This window comes from Ostrea edulis, chromosome 7 (assembly GCF_947568905.1).
Source record: "Ostrea edulis chromosome 7, xbOstEdul1.1, whole genome shotgun sequence".
NCBI classification, from domain to species: domain Eukaryota; kingdom Metazoa; phylum Mollusca; class Bivalvia; order Ostreida; family Ostreidae; genus Ostrea; species Ostrea edulis.
This window is the reverse complement of record NC_079170.1, coordinates 27,847,458-27,861,850: the sequence shown is the minus strand read 5'-3', so window position 1 is coordinate 27,861,850 and position 14,393 is coordinate 27,847,458. Positions and strand designations below refer to the sequence as shown.

At 35.2% G+C, this 14,393-nt stretch overlaps 1 protein-coding gene across 9 annotated transcripts in view; it reads left to right on the top strand.

Moving 5' to 3' along the window:
• The window catches only part of LOC125655557 (plexin-B-like), a 75,555-nt gene that overhangs the window by 44,379 nt on the left and 16,783 nt on the right, over window positions 1-14,393 (top strand). For all 9 annotated transcript variants that reach the window (XM_056143880.1, XM_056143884.1, XM_056143878.1 and 6 more), the window contains 6 exons: window positions 736-831; window positions 1,686-1,779; window positions 3,329-3,495; window positions 5,889-6,046; window positions 6,222-6,315; window positions 13,213-13,349. In XM_056143880.1, coding sequence (XP_055999855.1) covers window positions 736-831; window positions 1,686-1,779; window positions 3,329-3,495; window positions 5,889-6,046; window positions 6,222-6,315; window positions 13,213-13,349 — 746 coding nt within the window. The remainder of the gene's footprint in view (window positions 1-735; window positions 832-1,685; window positions 1,780-3,328; window positions 3,496-5,888; window positions 6,047-6,221; window positions 6,316-13,212; window positions 13,350-14,393) is intronic.

Here is a 14,393-nt window from a genome sequence, read left to right as displayed (position 1 = left end):
CATCATTCAATCATGAATACAGCTATAAATTAGAAGCTTTTTTTGCATCATGAAAATATGATTTGAGTTTCCTGATTATCAAAGCTTTGTCAGCTTATAGTAAATATTGTGTCTCATTTTTAACGGGACCGATTCACGATTTTTCTAAAAATTTTGTTTGTCACTTTTATTGATCGAAATTTATTGTCTAATGTGTTTAAAAGATTTCACATAATAATTAAGGTTATATATTATCACAGAAGCTCATTTATTTGTTTTGTAAACAAAGATTGCGGTATGTTATTGTTTACAAAATTTTCAAAAGAAATGGATTTTGATCTAAGTTTATTATATCTTTCACTTTTCAAGCATTCTTTGGGTAAAATGTATCATCTAAAAGTTTAAAATTTGTTACTATGCAAAATCAAAATGCTTTATATTACAAAATTAACATTTCACTGGTTTGTTTGTATACATGAAAAGACTCGAGTCTTTGTTTACATAACACAGGATGTTGTTTTTATTCTTGCGTTCAGAAGGTCAAAATTTTGGCTGTCAACATTATATCAGTTATATTTTTAACATCAAAAATGAAAAATATTTTTTTTCAAAAATTGTGAACCAGTCCCTTTAAATGGTTCAAAATAATCAAGCTTTAAAATTCATGAGGTTTTTTGAGTTTGAACAGTTGTTTCGAAATTTGAATTGTGGGTAAATAAAGTGAATGATGACAGTGGATGTGAATGTATTTGACAGGATATCTACAGTGGAAGAATATTCTTACCATCAGCTCCCTTAAACATTCCAGGGACAAGAATATCAGACACCGAGTTGCAGTTCCAAACAGAGCAGGTATGTGAAAATAGTTATCTGTAAAGGTTTCATTGAGGATGATTTTACATCAAGTATTTGCATGCAGTATTGATATTGAAAAGTTTTAGTGAGGATGATTAAATACTTCTATTACCGTGGATCATCACTTGTACATTAAGATAGATGTACATGTACATATTTACACGACCTTGTACTTTACAAAGTTTCGCAGTCACTAACTACACCAGCCATCATCGTCACAATTTCCAGTCACTTTACACGAAGCACACATTCTAAAAGATGACACAGTATTCCTGGCAGGTCTCTAAATTATATTCTCCAAATTCCTGTCTCATTGTGAAGTCCAAAAAGTGGTAAATTTTATCTCTATTCAAATCATATCACCAAAACAAAGTGCAGTTGGAGAGTTAAAACTAGCTACAGTAGGTTAAAACCAGCTTAAGTAGGTTAAAACCTGTTAAGCAATTCCACCCCACAAAGAAACACGGGATGTGTCGCGCCTACATAAACGCCTAATTAACACGCCCAAGCTAGCCCCAGGCAGTCACCGTTATCATGGTAAGGTTCAAGCAGAAATAATTGTACCCTGGAGTGATGGTGTGTATACGCTACCACAGCCTCAAGAGATCGAGAGTGGAAAACAATGAAATATGTCTTATGAGACCCAGATTTCACTTTGAGAGATCAAAAACTTTGAGAGATTGAATGTTCTAGAGTAAATTTGCTTAGTTTTGTAGGCTGAATTTGTTGATCAAAAACTAGTTTGAGTTTATGTTCATGGTTTGAAAATAGTTTTCATTAAGTTCGAAACCAGTTTGATGGTTTCATGGTTTGGCACTTTATTTGATACATGCATTTTGTGCTGTCTTCAGATTAATGAAGACCTACCCAATGGTCTGTACAATGCCAACATGAATGTGCTGTGGAAGCCTGAAAAATTCAACATTGAAAATGATGGACTTACTTGTAAGTTTTAAATGAATTAATTAAGAGTTTCTGCAGAAGATGTTTGTACATGTAAGAGTGAGAAAAAATACTGTAAACTGACTTTTATTCACGACGAATTTATTTCACGATTTACTAGTGATGAACAGGTTCGCGGGGACTAATTTTCGTGACCGAGATAATCATAAACATATAAGGAACATTAAAGATCTGGTTTGCATAGAGAAATATTTGCGCTGAAGAGATTCTTGCGAACTTTGCGAAAATTTCTCGCACGCGAATAAAAGCTGGTTTACAGAATTGATATTTCTACAAATGAATGTACGTAACACTGAAATGTCTATTTTAAGAATTTGCCAAGGTTAATGCCACAGAAGTATTTTTTCTGTGCAGTTACACATTATTTCATTCCTTAAGAAAACTAAGAATAAAAAAATAGATGTATCAATGTGATGACATACAAGTTTGAAATATTTGAAAGTCTAAGAATGTGAAAATAGCATTAAGTGCAAATAAAACAAAACTAGAATGTTTATTACATAATTCAGTAATGTTTATCTAAAGTTGGAACTATTTACGATGAACAAGAAACATGAGCTTAAAATCTATTTAACCGACAATATAGCATAAAACACATAGCACAAATGGTATACATGCATGCATAGTCATAAAACAGACAAATTATTAAATAAAACAAGCCCATACATGTATATTGACATCACAACCTTCGTAGAAATAGGTCGATTGACATTAAACTCGAACTTGATCTGTTAGTCATCAATATAAAGAGACATACTAAAAATTAGCTAATGATTTACATCATGCACAGTCAAAAAGATGTCTGGAAAACTAACTACATGTATGATGGAATAACTGAAGGATGGAAAGGAGTAACACTATGTGCCCCAAGCCATTTCATGGCGGGGGGGGGGGGGGCATAAATATACTTTTGCTCTAGGGCAAGTCTTGTAGATTAAAATTCTTCATTAGGTTAAATTTTGTCAAAACAAAATGCCTACCTCCTCCTGTAGTATATATTTACATGCTAGCCTCCTCCTGTAGTATAGATTTATATGCTAACCTCCTCCTGTAGTATAGATTTACATGCTAGCCTCCTCCTGTAGTATAGATTTACATACTAGCCTCCCCATGTAGTATAGATTTACATGCTAGCCTCCTCCTGTGGTATAGATTTACATGCTAGCTCCTCATGTAGTATAGATTTACATGTAGATTCATTCAGATCATGTCTTCTTCTGGCATCAGATTGATTGATTGTGTATTGTTTAACGTCCCTCTTCAGAATTTTTCAATCGTATGGAGACGTCCATCAGGATTGGCCACAAGAGTGACTCACATGTTTTACCTCTGTACAACGACCAAGTCATACAGCTTGTCGGAGTCAATACAAACATATAAAACTAGCAAAGAATCGAATGTGTTGGAATCATTATATCATATGTCTACTTTGTTGTATACAAACATGTGTAACTAGTAAAGAATTGAATGTGTTGAAATCATTATATTATATGTCTACTTTGTTGATGGTAACTAAACTGTTCTTTTACAGTGACTATATACAGCTGTTTGGGACAGGCCGGGGGAGATTGTAGTATTTGTAAAAATTTGGAACTGACCCAGCCAGCCATGAACTGTAAATGGTGTGGAGGCAAGTGTGATTACCACCAGGGGGACAGTTGTGCAGAAACCACGTGTCCAGGCCCCAATGTCACAAATGTAAGTAATGGAAACCGTCACATCCTGCCTGATGGTGGCTCAGTCTAAGCATTGTCTATTCTTTTATTCATCCATTTCTTTAGAGTTTTCTTTTCAAAATCATACATGTAGCTTTATGAAGAGGATAAAAATCACTTGACATAGCCACTATTCAATGTGTAACAGTGTTAGAGAAACACCTTTTTTATTCTCTATCCTCCATGATGATTTCTAAAAAAAAATGTTTTTTGAAGGAGATGTTTGTCCAAAGAATTTTCTTTTGATATCTCTCATGTATTCTTAGACCTGGTGCATGATACGCTACAGATTGTTGATTTTCCCTCACTACGTATTGTTGATTTTCCCTCACTACGTATTGTTGATTTTTCCTCATTACGTATTGTTGATTTTGTTCACTACATATTGTTGATTTTTCTCACTACGTATTGTTGATTTTTCTCACTACGTATTGTTGATTTTTCCTCACTACGTATTGTTGATAATCCTCACTATGTATTGTTGATTTTCTTCACTACATATTGTTGATTCCCTCACTACGTATTGTTGATAATCCTCACTATGTATTGTTGATTTTTCCTCACTACGTATTGTTGATTTTTTCTCACTACGTATTGTTGATAATCCTCACTACGTATTGTTGATTTTTCCTCACTACGTATTGTTGATTTTTCTCACTACATATTGTTGATTTTTCTCACTACATATTGTTGATTTTTCTCACTACGTATTGTTGATTTTTCCTCACTACGTATTGTTGATTTTTCCTCACTACGTATTGTTGATTTTCTTCACTACATATTGTTGATTCCCTCACTACGTATTGTTGATAATCCTCACTACGTATTGTTGATTTTTCTCACTATGTATTGTTGATAATCCTCACTACGTATTGTTTATTTCCTCACCACGTATTGTTGATAATCCTCACTACGTATTGTTGATTTTTCTCACTACGTATTGTTGATTTTTCTCACTATGTACAGTCAAACCTGTATTAAGAGACCGTCCAACGGAGAATGGAAAAAAGGTCACATATGACAGGTGGTCTCTTAATACAGGTTGCCTATTTTCTGCAGTTAATGGATAAACTATCGTAAATAATTTGTACAATGGAGAAAATGACTACATACATTTGGAATTTATCATTAAGAATTTCAAGTATGGTTTTAATAGTTGTAAAATAAAATTAATAATACACTGTAGTTAAAAATCTAGAATATGATGTGTTGTATCATAATTTTTTATTCATCAAAAATTACATTTAATCTATTTAAGAATGATAAACTTTGCATGCATTTCATATTACACATTTACATGAGATTTAAAAATTATTTATGAACTGCATGTAAATTTTCTAAAACTTATAAACACTTTGTTGTAAAGGGTATTTATGTATAGCCTACTTGTACAGTGTAACTGAAAAATGCAATGCTTGTGGTAAGAAAGCAAATGGTGAAGTGTTGCGTCTCCTTTTGTACAATACATGCTGAAAAATGTTATTCAATTTGAGAAACATTAAATAAATCACAATACCCATTGTACATGCACAGCAAATCTTTTAAGCTTAGAACTAATGCAGGCAATTTTCTTGAACTCGGACGTGTCAAATACTCGGGACATGTCGAAGTGAGCCGCTTGTTCCGGTCATTATTCTGGAAACCTCTAGTATCTCATGCAGGAAAAACTGCGAATACTCCGTTTAAAATTTCAGTTCTAAGCACAATATTTACCTGATTTATATCACAATGGGGCAAATTTTTACTTTGTTGAACATAATGGTATAACAAGTGGTAGATTTTCATTTCCGATCTAACCTACCCGGCACTTCTTAAAGTTTGTCGAAATTCACACCTTCAAATACACCGGCCTTGATTCCCTGATCCTTGATTTTGTTAAATAAACATCAACTCGGGTTTTATTAATTAACCACACACGACACTGCATGTTGACTGCTTAGGTATAATAATTTATTCAGAGGACCGACTAAACAAGATCATCGCCAAACTGTGCGTATCAAAACGAAAGTGTTAGGGGCGATAATTCCCAAAATAGTCGTGCGTTTGAAAACGAAAGTGTTAGGGGCGATAATTCCCAGAAGAGTCGACTCAACCGAAATCGAAAGTAGTAATCACGTTGTAATCGAAAAATGTACAGTCGTTAAATAGAGGTAAAATTTCGTGAAAATACACGAAAAGGTTGTAAAAATCATGGTCGTTGGTCGCGTCAGACAGGTGGTCGTTTAATACAGGTACAATACATAGAGTAATGTCTTGGGGGGAACTTTTTATGGTCACATACGACAGTGAGTCGCTTAATACAGTGGGTCGCTATGGCAATTTTGACTGTATTGTTGATTTTCCTCAGTGTTGTTGATTGGATTCATAATTTTGCAGCTAAAACCGAAAAGTGGACATTACTTGGGAGGGACTGTTGTTACCATCACAGGAACCAACCTTGGTGTTAAATTTACAGATATTGAAAACAAAGTCACAGTAGCGGGCATTGCTTGTAATGCAACAGCAAAAAAGGAGGAGTATAGGCCTTCCAAAAGGTCAGTAATCATGGGGGTGGGAGGGGGGAGCTTAATTGTTCAATTACAGTGAGTGTGGTGGGGAGGGAGAGCCTGTTTGACATGCAGTGAGTGTGGTGGGGAGGGAGAGCCTGTTTGACATGCAGTGAGTGTGGTGGGGAGAGCTTGTTTGACATTGTATTGTTATGTTGTTCAGAATCCAGTGTGTTGCGGGAGGCAGAAGTGGACAGGGAAGTGGGCCTATCAAAATAGCAGGAGTCACCCTCCAGAAGTGGATTTATTCCTACAAGGTGAACTTTCTTTACATGAGAGATATATTCTTAAGTTTCACTGGTAGCCCTTTATCACCAACATCTGTATCATAAACCAGTCACTCTGTTCCTTCATAGTGTCCTTACAGTGGTTTCCAAATGTTACTCATCATCAACGTCTTTCCACCCATGGTTCACAAATAACAGCAGCCATGAATATATCAAATAGCTCAGAAAGAAAATATCCCAAATTTGTGTAGATAATGTTATAGAAAAGACAGAAAATATCATGTAGATAATGTTATAGAAAAGACAGAAAATATCATGTAGATAATGTTATAGAAAAGATAGAAAATATCATGTAGATAATGTTATAGAAAAGACAGAAAATATCATGTAGATAATGTTATAGAAAAGATAGAAAATATCATGTAGATAATGTTATAGAAAAGACAGAAAATATCATGTAGATAATGTTATAGAAAAGACAGAAAATATCATGTAGAATTATGTGGAATAGCCAGAAAATATAGGTGTAAATGTAACACAGAATTATGTAGAATAGCCAGAAAATATAGGTGTAAAAGTAACACGGAATTATGTAGAAAAAAAGTTTGTTTCCCTGACAGCTGGATGGATGTGAGGGTTTGTGTAGTTTTTAGCTCACCTGAGCTGAAAGCTCAAGTGAGCTTTTCTGATCACCCATATTCCGGCGTCCGTCCGTCTGTCCGTCTGTAAACTTTTCACATTTTCAACTTCTTCTCAACAACCACTGGGCCAATTTCAACCAAAGTTGACACAAAACATCCTTAGGTAAAGTGAATTCTAAATTGTTAAAATAAAGGGCCAGACCACCTTCCAAGGGGAGATAATCAAGAAAAGGTAAAAATAGGGTAGGGTCATTAAAAAATCTTCTTCTCAAGAACCACTGGGCCAGAAAAGATGAAATTTATATGAAAGCTTCCTTATATAATGCAGATTCTAAATTGTTAAAATCATGGCCCCCGGGGGTCGGATGGGGCCACAATAGGGGATCAAAGTTTTACATACAAATATATCGGAAAAATCTTTAAAAATCTTCTTCTCAAGAACCACTGAGCCAGAAAAGCTGAGATTTATATGAAAGCTTCCTTATATAATGCAGATTCTAAATTGTTAAAATCATGGCCCCCAGGGGTCGATGGGGCCACAATAGGGGACCAAAGTTTTACATACAAATATATAGGAAAAATCTTTAAAAATCTTCTTCTCAAGAACCACTGAGCCAGAAAAGCTGAGATTTATATGAAAGCTTCCTTATATAATGCAGATTCTAAATTGTTAAAATCATGGCCCCCGGTGGTCGGATGGGGCCACAATAGGGGACCAAAGTTTTACATACAAATATATAGGAAAAATCTTCTTCTCAAGAACCACTGAGCCAGAAAAGCTGAGATTTATATGAAAGCTTCCTTATATAATGCAGATTCTAAATTGTTAAAATCATGGCCCCCGGGGGTCGGATGGGGCCACAATAGGGGATCAAAGTTTTACATACAAATATATATATAGGGAAAATCTTTAAAAATCTTCTTCTCAAGAACCACTGAGCCAGAAAAGCTGAGGTTTATATGAAAGCTTCCTTATATAATGCAGATTTTAAATTGTTAAAATCATGGCCCCCGGGGGTCGGATGGGGCCACAATAGGGGATCAAAGTTTTACATACAAATACAGTACCCGCAACGTTATTCTTGACATTCCTATCGTGCTCTATCGTGCGTGTATCCTATCGTATCGTGCGTGTATCCTATCGTATCATGCGTGTATCCTATCCTATCGTGTATCAGGTTTTCCGTTTTCTATCGTGTTTTGTGTTTATCAGGTCTATCGTGTATCGTGTTTTGCGTGTATCAGGTTTTCCGTTTATCGTGAAAATCGTTTATCGTGTAGCTTCGGAAACTATCGGGATCGTATATGAAATCTAATGAAAAAGTACGATACTTTCCGAAACCTTTATTCGTTTTGTTAAAGAAGCTATTTTTAGGAATCGAGGAAAGACGGTATATTTGAAGGAGAACATAAAGTTGTCAATTTTAAGGCAGAAGAAGAGCTATTTGTCTGTCCAGAGAGAGAGAGTGAAAATTTATCACAATTTAATTCTAAGTAGTCTGGAAAGTAGGACAGTAAACCGAGCACAGTAAATCTGAAAGCTCCTTCTGAGTTCATAAATATTTGTTTGTCTAGAAACAGTTATTTGTAATTAACACGAACAGAAAAATAGGGAGTTCCGATTTGAAAGGAAAAATCAGTAAATTACATTGTTTATCACATACATGTATATTTTAATAATGGTTCTTTTTCTTCCAATTTTTTTTCACGTGTATGCTACTTATATAGCAACTGCTGAACTTGTGCGCGTCCTTATATCTGATTTTGTGTATCACCCGTGTTTTGACAGCTAACATTCTCAGGGACATTGTATTTCACACATTTAGAAGATTAAGTTTTAAAAGGGTGCAAGGGTGTTGCATCCCCCAAAATTCTGCTCAACTGGGCACGATTCCGCTGTCATCGTTGTTTTTTTTATATACCTTGTACATGTACACATGTACCAATACTCGTACGTGTAGATACTGGACATTTATGTTGGTTTTGATGATTATTTGAATTTTTTTTTACACACTAAGCGTTTCAAAATTTCGAATTTAAAACAAGCCGGGTTTTGTTTATGTTTTTTAAACAGTATATTTATGTTTTGTTAACAAAATATCAATTCAAATAAATATGTTCCAATTACTTATGACTATCAATTATCAATCATAGTGTAAAAATATCTAACAGGTGTAGTGCGGTTGATTTTTTTTAAAGCGGTCGTTATGAAAATAACTTGAGATGTTGAATGAACCGTGAACTTAGAGCTTGATGCAAAATAACCCCCTCCTCGCTACACGCACAATATTACTTGGTTTTATTTCATACTCAAGGTAATATACATTAGCATAAGAGAGCTACTGAAGCATGATATCACTACATTATATTACATTTAGTTAATTCCCTGTATAATCTATATATTAAACATTAGGTGACAATATAAGTTTTAGAATCATTGGCTGATAAAATTCATATAGATATCAAATAATGAATTCAATGCCGTATATATTTTATTATTTTTTTTAAATTTTAGCTGTGATGGCATTAAAAAAAAAACAAAAACAAAAAACGTACGACCGTGGATTAAAGAAATTATATGGTACAAAACCGATCAATGTTTTAAACAAATGTTACCGCGACGGGGACAGGTAGCTGATAGTCATCCCGCGATGAGAACGCGGTTTTCCTGAGTTACCTATAGATTACCGCGTTAGATTTTTTTCCCATCGCGAGAACACGGGAAACAAGAAATCCGCTTTGTCCGTAATTTAGGTATATAATGAACATTGAAATCCTTCAATATTATTATCAACATAATGTAAACATAATGTAATTATGTTGTAGGTATCAAAATTTCGTTCCGTCTAAACCGTTTCTAAATTTACAACATTTCTATCAGGTTTTCCGTTTATCGTGAAGATCGTTTATCGTGTTTTGCGTTTATCAGGTCTATCGTGAAGATCGTTTATCAGGTTTTGCGTTTATCAGGTTTATCGTGTATCCTATCGTATCGTGCGTGTATCCTATCGTATCGTGCGTGTATCCTATCCTATCGTGCGTGTATCGTGTTCTATCGTTTATCATGTCAAAAATAACGTTGCGGGTACTGTATATAGGGAAAATCTTTAAAAATATTCTTCTCAAGAACCACTGAGCCAGAAAAGCTGAGATTTATATGAAAGCTTCCTTATATAATTCAAATTCTAAATTGTTAAAATCCTGGCCCCCGGGGGGTCGGATGGGGCCACAATAGGGGATCAAAGTTTTACATACAAATATATCGGGAAAATCTTTAAAAATCTTCTTCCCAAGAACCACTGAGCCAGAAAAGCTGAGGTTTATATGAAAGCTTCCTGATATAGTACAGATTCTAAATTGTTAAAATCCTGGCCCCTGGGGGTCGGATGGGGCCACAATAGGGGGTCAAAGTTTTTTGTTTGTTTTGTTTTTCTTTTTTTTTTTTCTTCTTTTTTTTTTTTTGTTGTTGTTGATATAGTGCAGATTCAAGTTTGTTAAAATCATGGACCCCGGGGATTGGATGGGGCCTCAAGGGGGGCATCAAAGTTTTACATACAAATTTATAGGAAAAATCTTTTAAAATCTTCTTCTCAAGAATCACTGAGCCAGAAAAGCTGAGGTTTATATGAAAGCTTCCTGATATAGTGCAGATTATAAATTGTTAAGATCATGGCCCCCGGGGGTCGGATGGGGCTACAATAGGGGGTCAAAGTTTTGCATACAAATATATAGGAAAAATCTTTAAAAATTTTCTTCCCAGAACCACTAAGCCAGAAAAGCTGAGATTTATATGAAAGATTTCTGATATAGTGCAGATTCAGGTTTGTTAAAATCATGCCGCCCCCCCCCCCCCCCCCGGGGTAGGATGGGGCCACAATAGGGGATCAAAGTTTTACATACAAATATATAGGGAAAATCTTTAAAAATCTTCTTCTCAAGAACCATTGGGCGAAAGAAGTTCACATTTACATGAAAGCTTTCTGACATAGTGTAGATTCAAGTTTGCAAAAACCATGGCCTCCAGGGGAAGGTTTGGGGCCATAATAGGGACTACGGTTTTACATGCAAATAGATATGGAAAATCTTCTGATATGGACCGAGGTGACTCAGGTGAGCGATGTGGCCCATGGACCTCTTGTTGTCTTATACTACAGACCCTAAAGCGTGCTACTACACCTCCAAAGCGTTCGTTCCATGCAAACCGTTCACTGTTCCGTGCAGACCGTTCTCCGTTCCGTGCAAACCAATCACTGTTTCATGCAAACCGTTCAACATTCCATGCAAATTGTTCACCGTTCCATGCAGACCGTTCAGCATTCCATGCAAATTGTTTCGTGCAAGAATCATTCCATGCATGATCAAGCCACGCCCATAGAAACATGCAGATCGTTCAAACCATGCAGACAGAACAAAGTCCGATACCATTTTATCACCCTTGATAGTTTTTAGCAAGTGCAGAGACATGTATATCTCTGCCCTTGGTAGTTTTCTTTTTTGTATGTCAGAATGATTTATTTGTCTTGTTACATTTGTATGATAAATTTTCTCTTCTTAAATAAAAAATATTTTCATCAAAATTGTTTATCGGAACTGTCTGCATAATGCAAAGACCGACCTACATGTACATGTATGTATAACTTGTATATTCTATGCAAATTCCAAGGTGCTTTTTTTTTTACCACCGCTATTCCAGGTACCGGTATTTAAAATTAACATTCATACAGAAGGTGTGAAAATCGGTGGGGGCAATTGCAATATGATAAAAGAGGTGTTTATATCTTTTGTCTCTCAAAAATGAATGCAGTTTTCTATAGGTTTAAAACTGAGGCAAATGCAACAATCTAATTAAAATTGATGTTAGATCAGCTCGCATATCTGTTGATCATTACTGTAGTTAGTCATTATTTGTTTTCTCTATTCATTTACATGTATATGTTTGATTTATTTCTTAATCGATTTCAATCATATTTTGATTGTTCATTTTTGTCTTGTATTTTCTCTTCTTTCTTATCCAAGGTGACAGGTTCTTATCGACTGGCTAATACAATGTTTTGATGCAAACCCACCCCCACACCCCCAGAATATGTTCCAGTCATACATGGCGAGAAGTTTTTTAAAAACTCATTTTATCCATTGTCATACACGTATGTAAAAATGTATGGGTTTATTCAAGATCTGTCTTTGAAAAGAGGCCTGGAATATACAAATTGTTCTCATGTTTTAACGGCACTCAGATTGATTGTACAAAAATAGCGACTTTTTCAATGAATTTAATAGAGCAATGAATAAATAAAGTTGAATAATCAATATTCCATAATGATACAACTTATGCATTTTTTTCCTTCATTTCCGAAGTTAAATAATATTCATTTCCTTTTATTCCAACGGGTTCGTAAGTCATTAAACTATTCCTTGTTTAAACTTACCCCAGGATGAAACAAATAATGTCAAAAAAATTAAAGCGTGCAGGTCATGCCTATCGTTTCGTGCAGACCGTTCACAACCCTCTCCCCATCCAAAAATGTTTCAATCTTACCAGACGAGAAGTTTTTAAAATTATTTTATCTGTTTTCATACACGTACACATGTATATAAAATGTATAGGTTTATTTAACATGTCTTTGGGAAGAGGCCTGGAATATACAAATTGCAAATGTATTTTAACGACACTCGAAATGAATGTATAAAAAAATAGCTGAAACAGTCGTGACAATTTTTTATTCAGTTTCAATGAGTTTAATTGAGCAATGAATCATAAAATTTTATTAATCAATATTCCATGACGATACGGTTTTTGCATATTTTTCTTTTATTTCCGAAATTAAATTTAAAAAATTCATTTGTTTCCATTCCAAAGTGTTCATAAGCCATTGATCTAATAAGTAAAAATAAAATTTACCGTGTCGTACATGAGCAATCATTTTAAAATGAATCATTATCATTTCTTTCTCAACCTTTTTTTGATATCTAGAATACTGCCATTATATTGAAACTATTTGAACCAAATAATACTGAAAAAATCAAAACATGCAGGCCATGCCTACGGTTACGTGCAGACCGTTCACAAAGCACGCAAGCAACGCCTACAAAGTGGTCAGCATTTCGTGCAATTCATTCACCGTTCCATGCAGACCGTTCACCGTTCCGTGCTAACTGTTCACCATTCCGTGCAAGAATCGTTTCGTACCGTTCTGTGCAAGTGGTGTAGTAGTACGCTTCAGGGTCTGTAGTTATGAATTTTGACAGCTGTGGAGTTTTTGTCTTACACTAGTGATGAATTTGACAGATTCCTGAAGTCAGCAGTATTTCTCCAAATTTTGCGGCGGAGTCTGGTGGTAGAACCATATACCTGAGGGGAAATAACCTTAACATTGGGAATGGCGTCCAGGTGACCATTGACAACAACACGTGCCTCGTTACCAGGTCAGCATCCAGCTCAGCATGTTCGGATTTAGTATGATTTCCAAATAAGAACTTAAAGAATAGATTTATTATGATTTCCAGACATTAAAATCTTCACAAGATCTTAAGGAATAGATTTATTATGATTTCCAGACATTAAAAACTTCACAAGAACTTAAGGAATAGGTTTATTATGATTTACAGACATTAAAAACTTCACAAGAAACTTTTAAAAGAAATAGGTTTATTATGATTTCCAGACATTAAAAACTTCACAAGAACTTAAGGATTAGATTTATTTTGATTTCCAGACATTAGAAATTTCACAAGAACTAAAGGAATAGGTTTATTATGATTTCCAGACATTAAAAACTTCACAAAGAACTTAAGGAATAGGTTTGGTTTATGACAGTTAGCTAACATATGTTATGGTATTCTTATAAGAGAACTCGTACTGAAGATTCTTTTGGTGCTGTTGTGTGCTACATTTATGCCGTACTATATACCGAAGATTTGCTCTGTAATTTATGGGGGGGGGGTGGGGGGGGGGGTGGGGCTTGTTATACCCCCCGAACAAAGTTCTGGGGGGTATATAGGAATCACTCTGTCTGTCCGTCCGTCCGTCTGTCTGTCTGTGCAGATTTGTGTCCGGGCCATAACTTCTTTGTTCTTTGACTTAGGCATACCATATTTGGCACACAGGTAGATCACCATGAGACGATGTGTCAAGTACCTTCATGACCTCTATATGACCTTGACCCTTGACCTCAAGGTCAAAATTAAAAGGTTTTTTACAATGGATTGGTGTCCGGGCCATAACTTCTTTGTTCTTTGACATAGGCATACCATATTTGACACATGAGTGTATCACCATGAGACAATGTGTCATGTACCTTCATGAACTCCATATGACCTTGACCTCAAGGTCAAAATTAAAGGTTTTTACAATGGATTCGTGTCCGGGCCATAACTTCTTTGTTCTTTGACATAGGCATACCATATTTGACACATGAGTGTATCACCATGAGACAATGTGTCGAGTACCTTCATGACCTCCATATGACC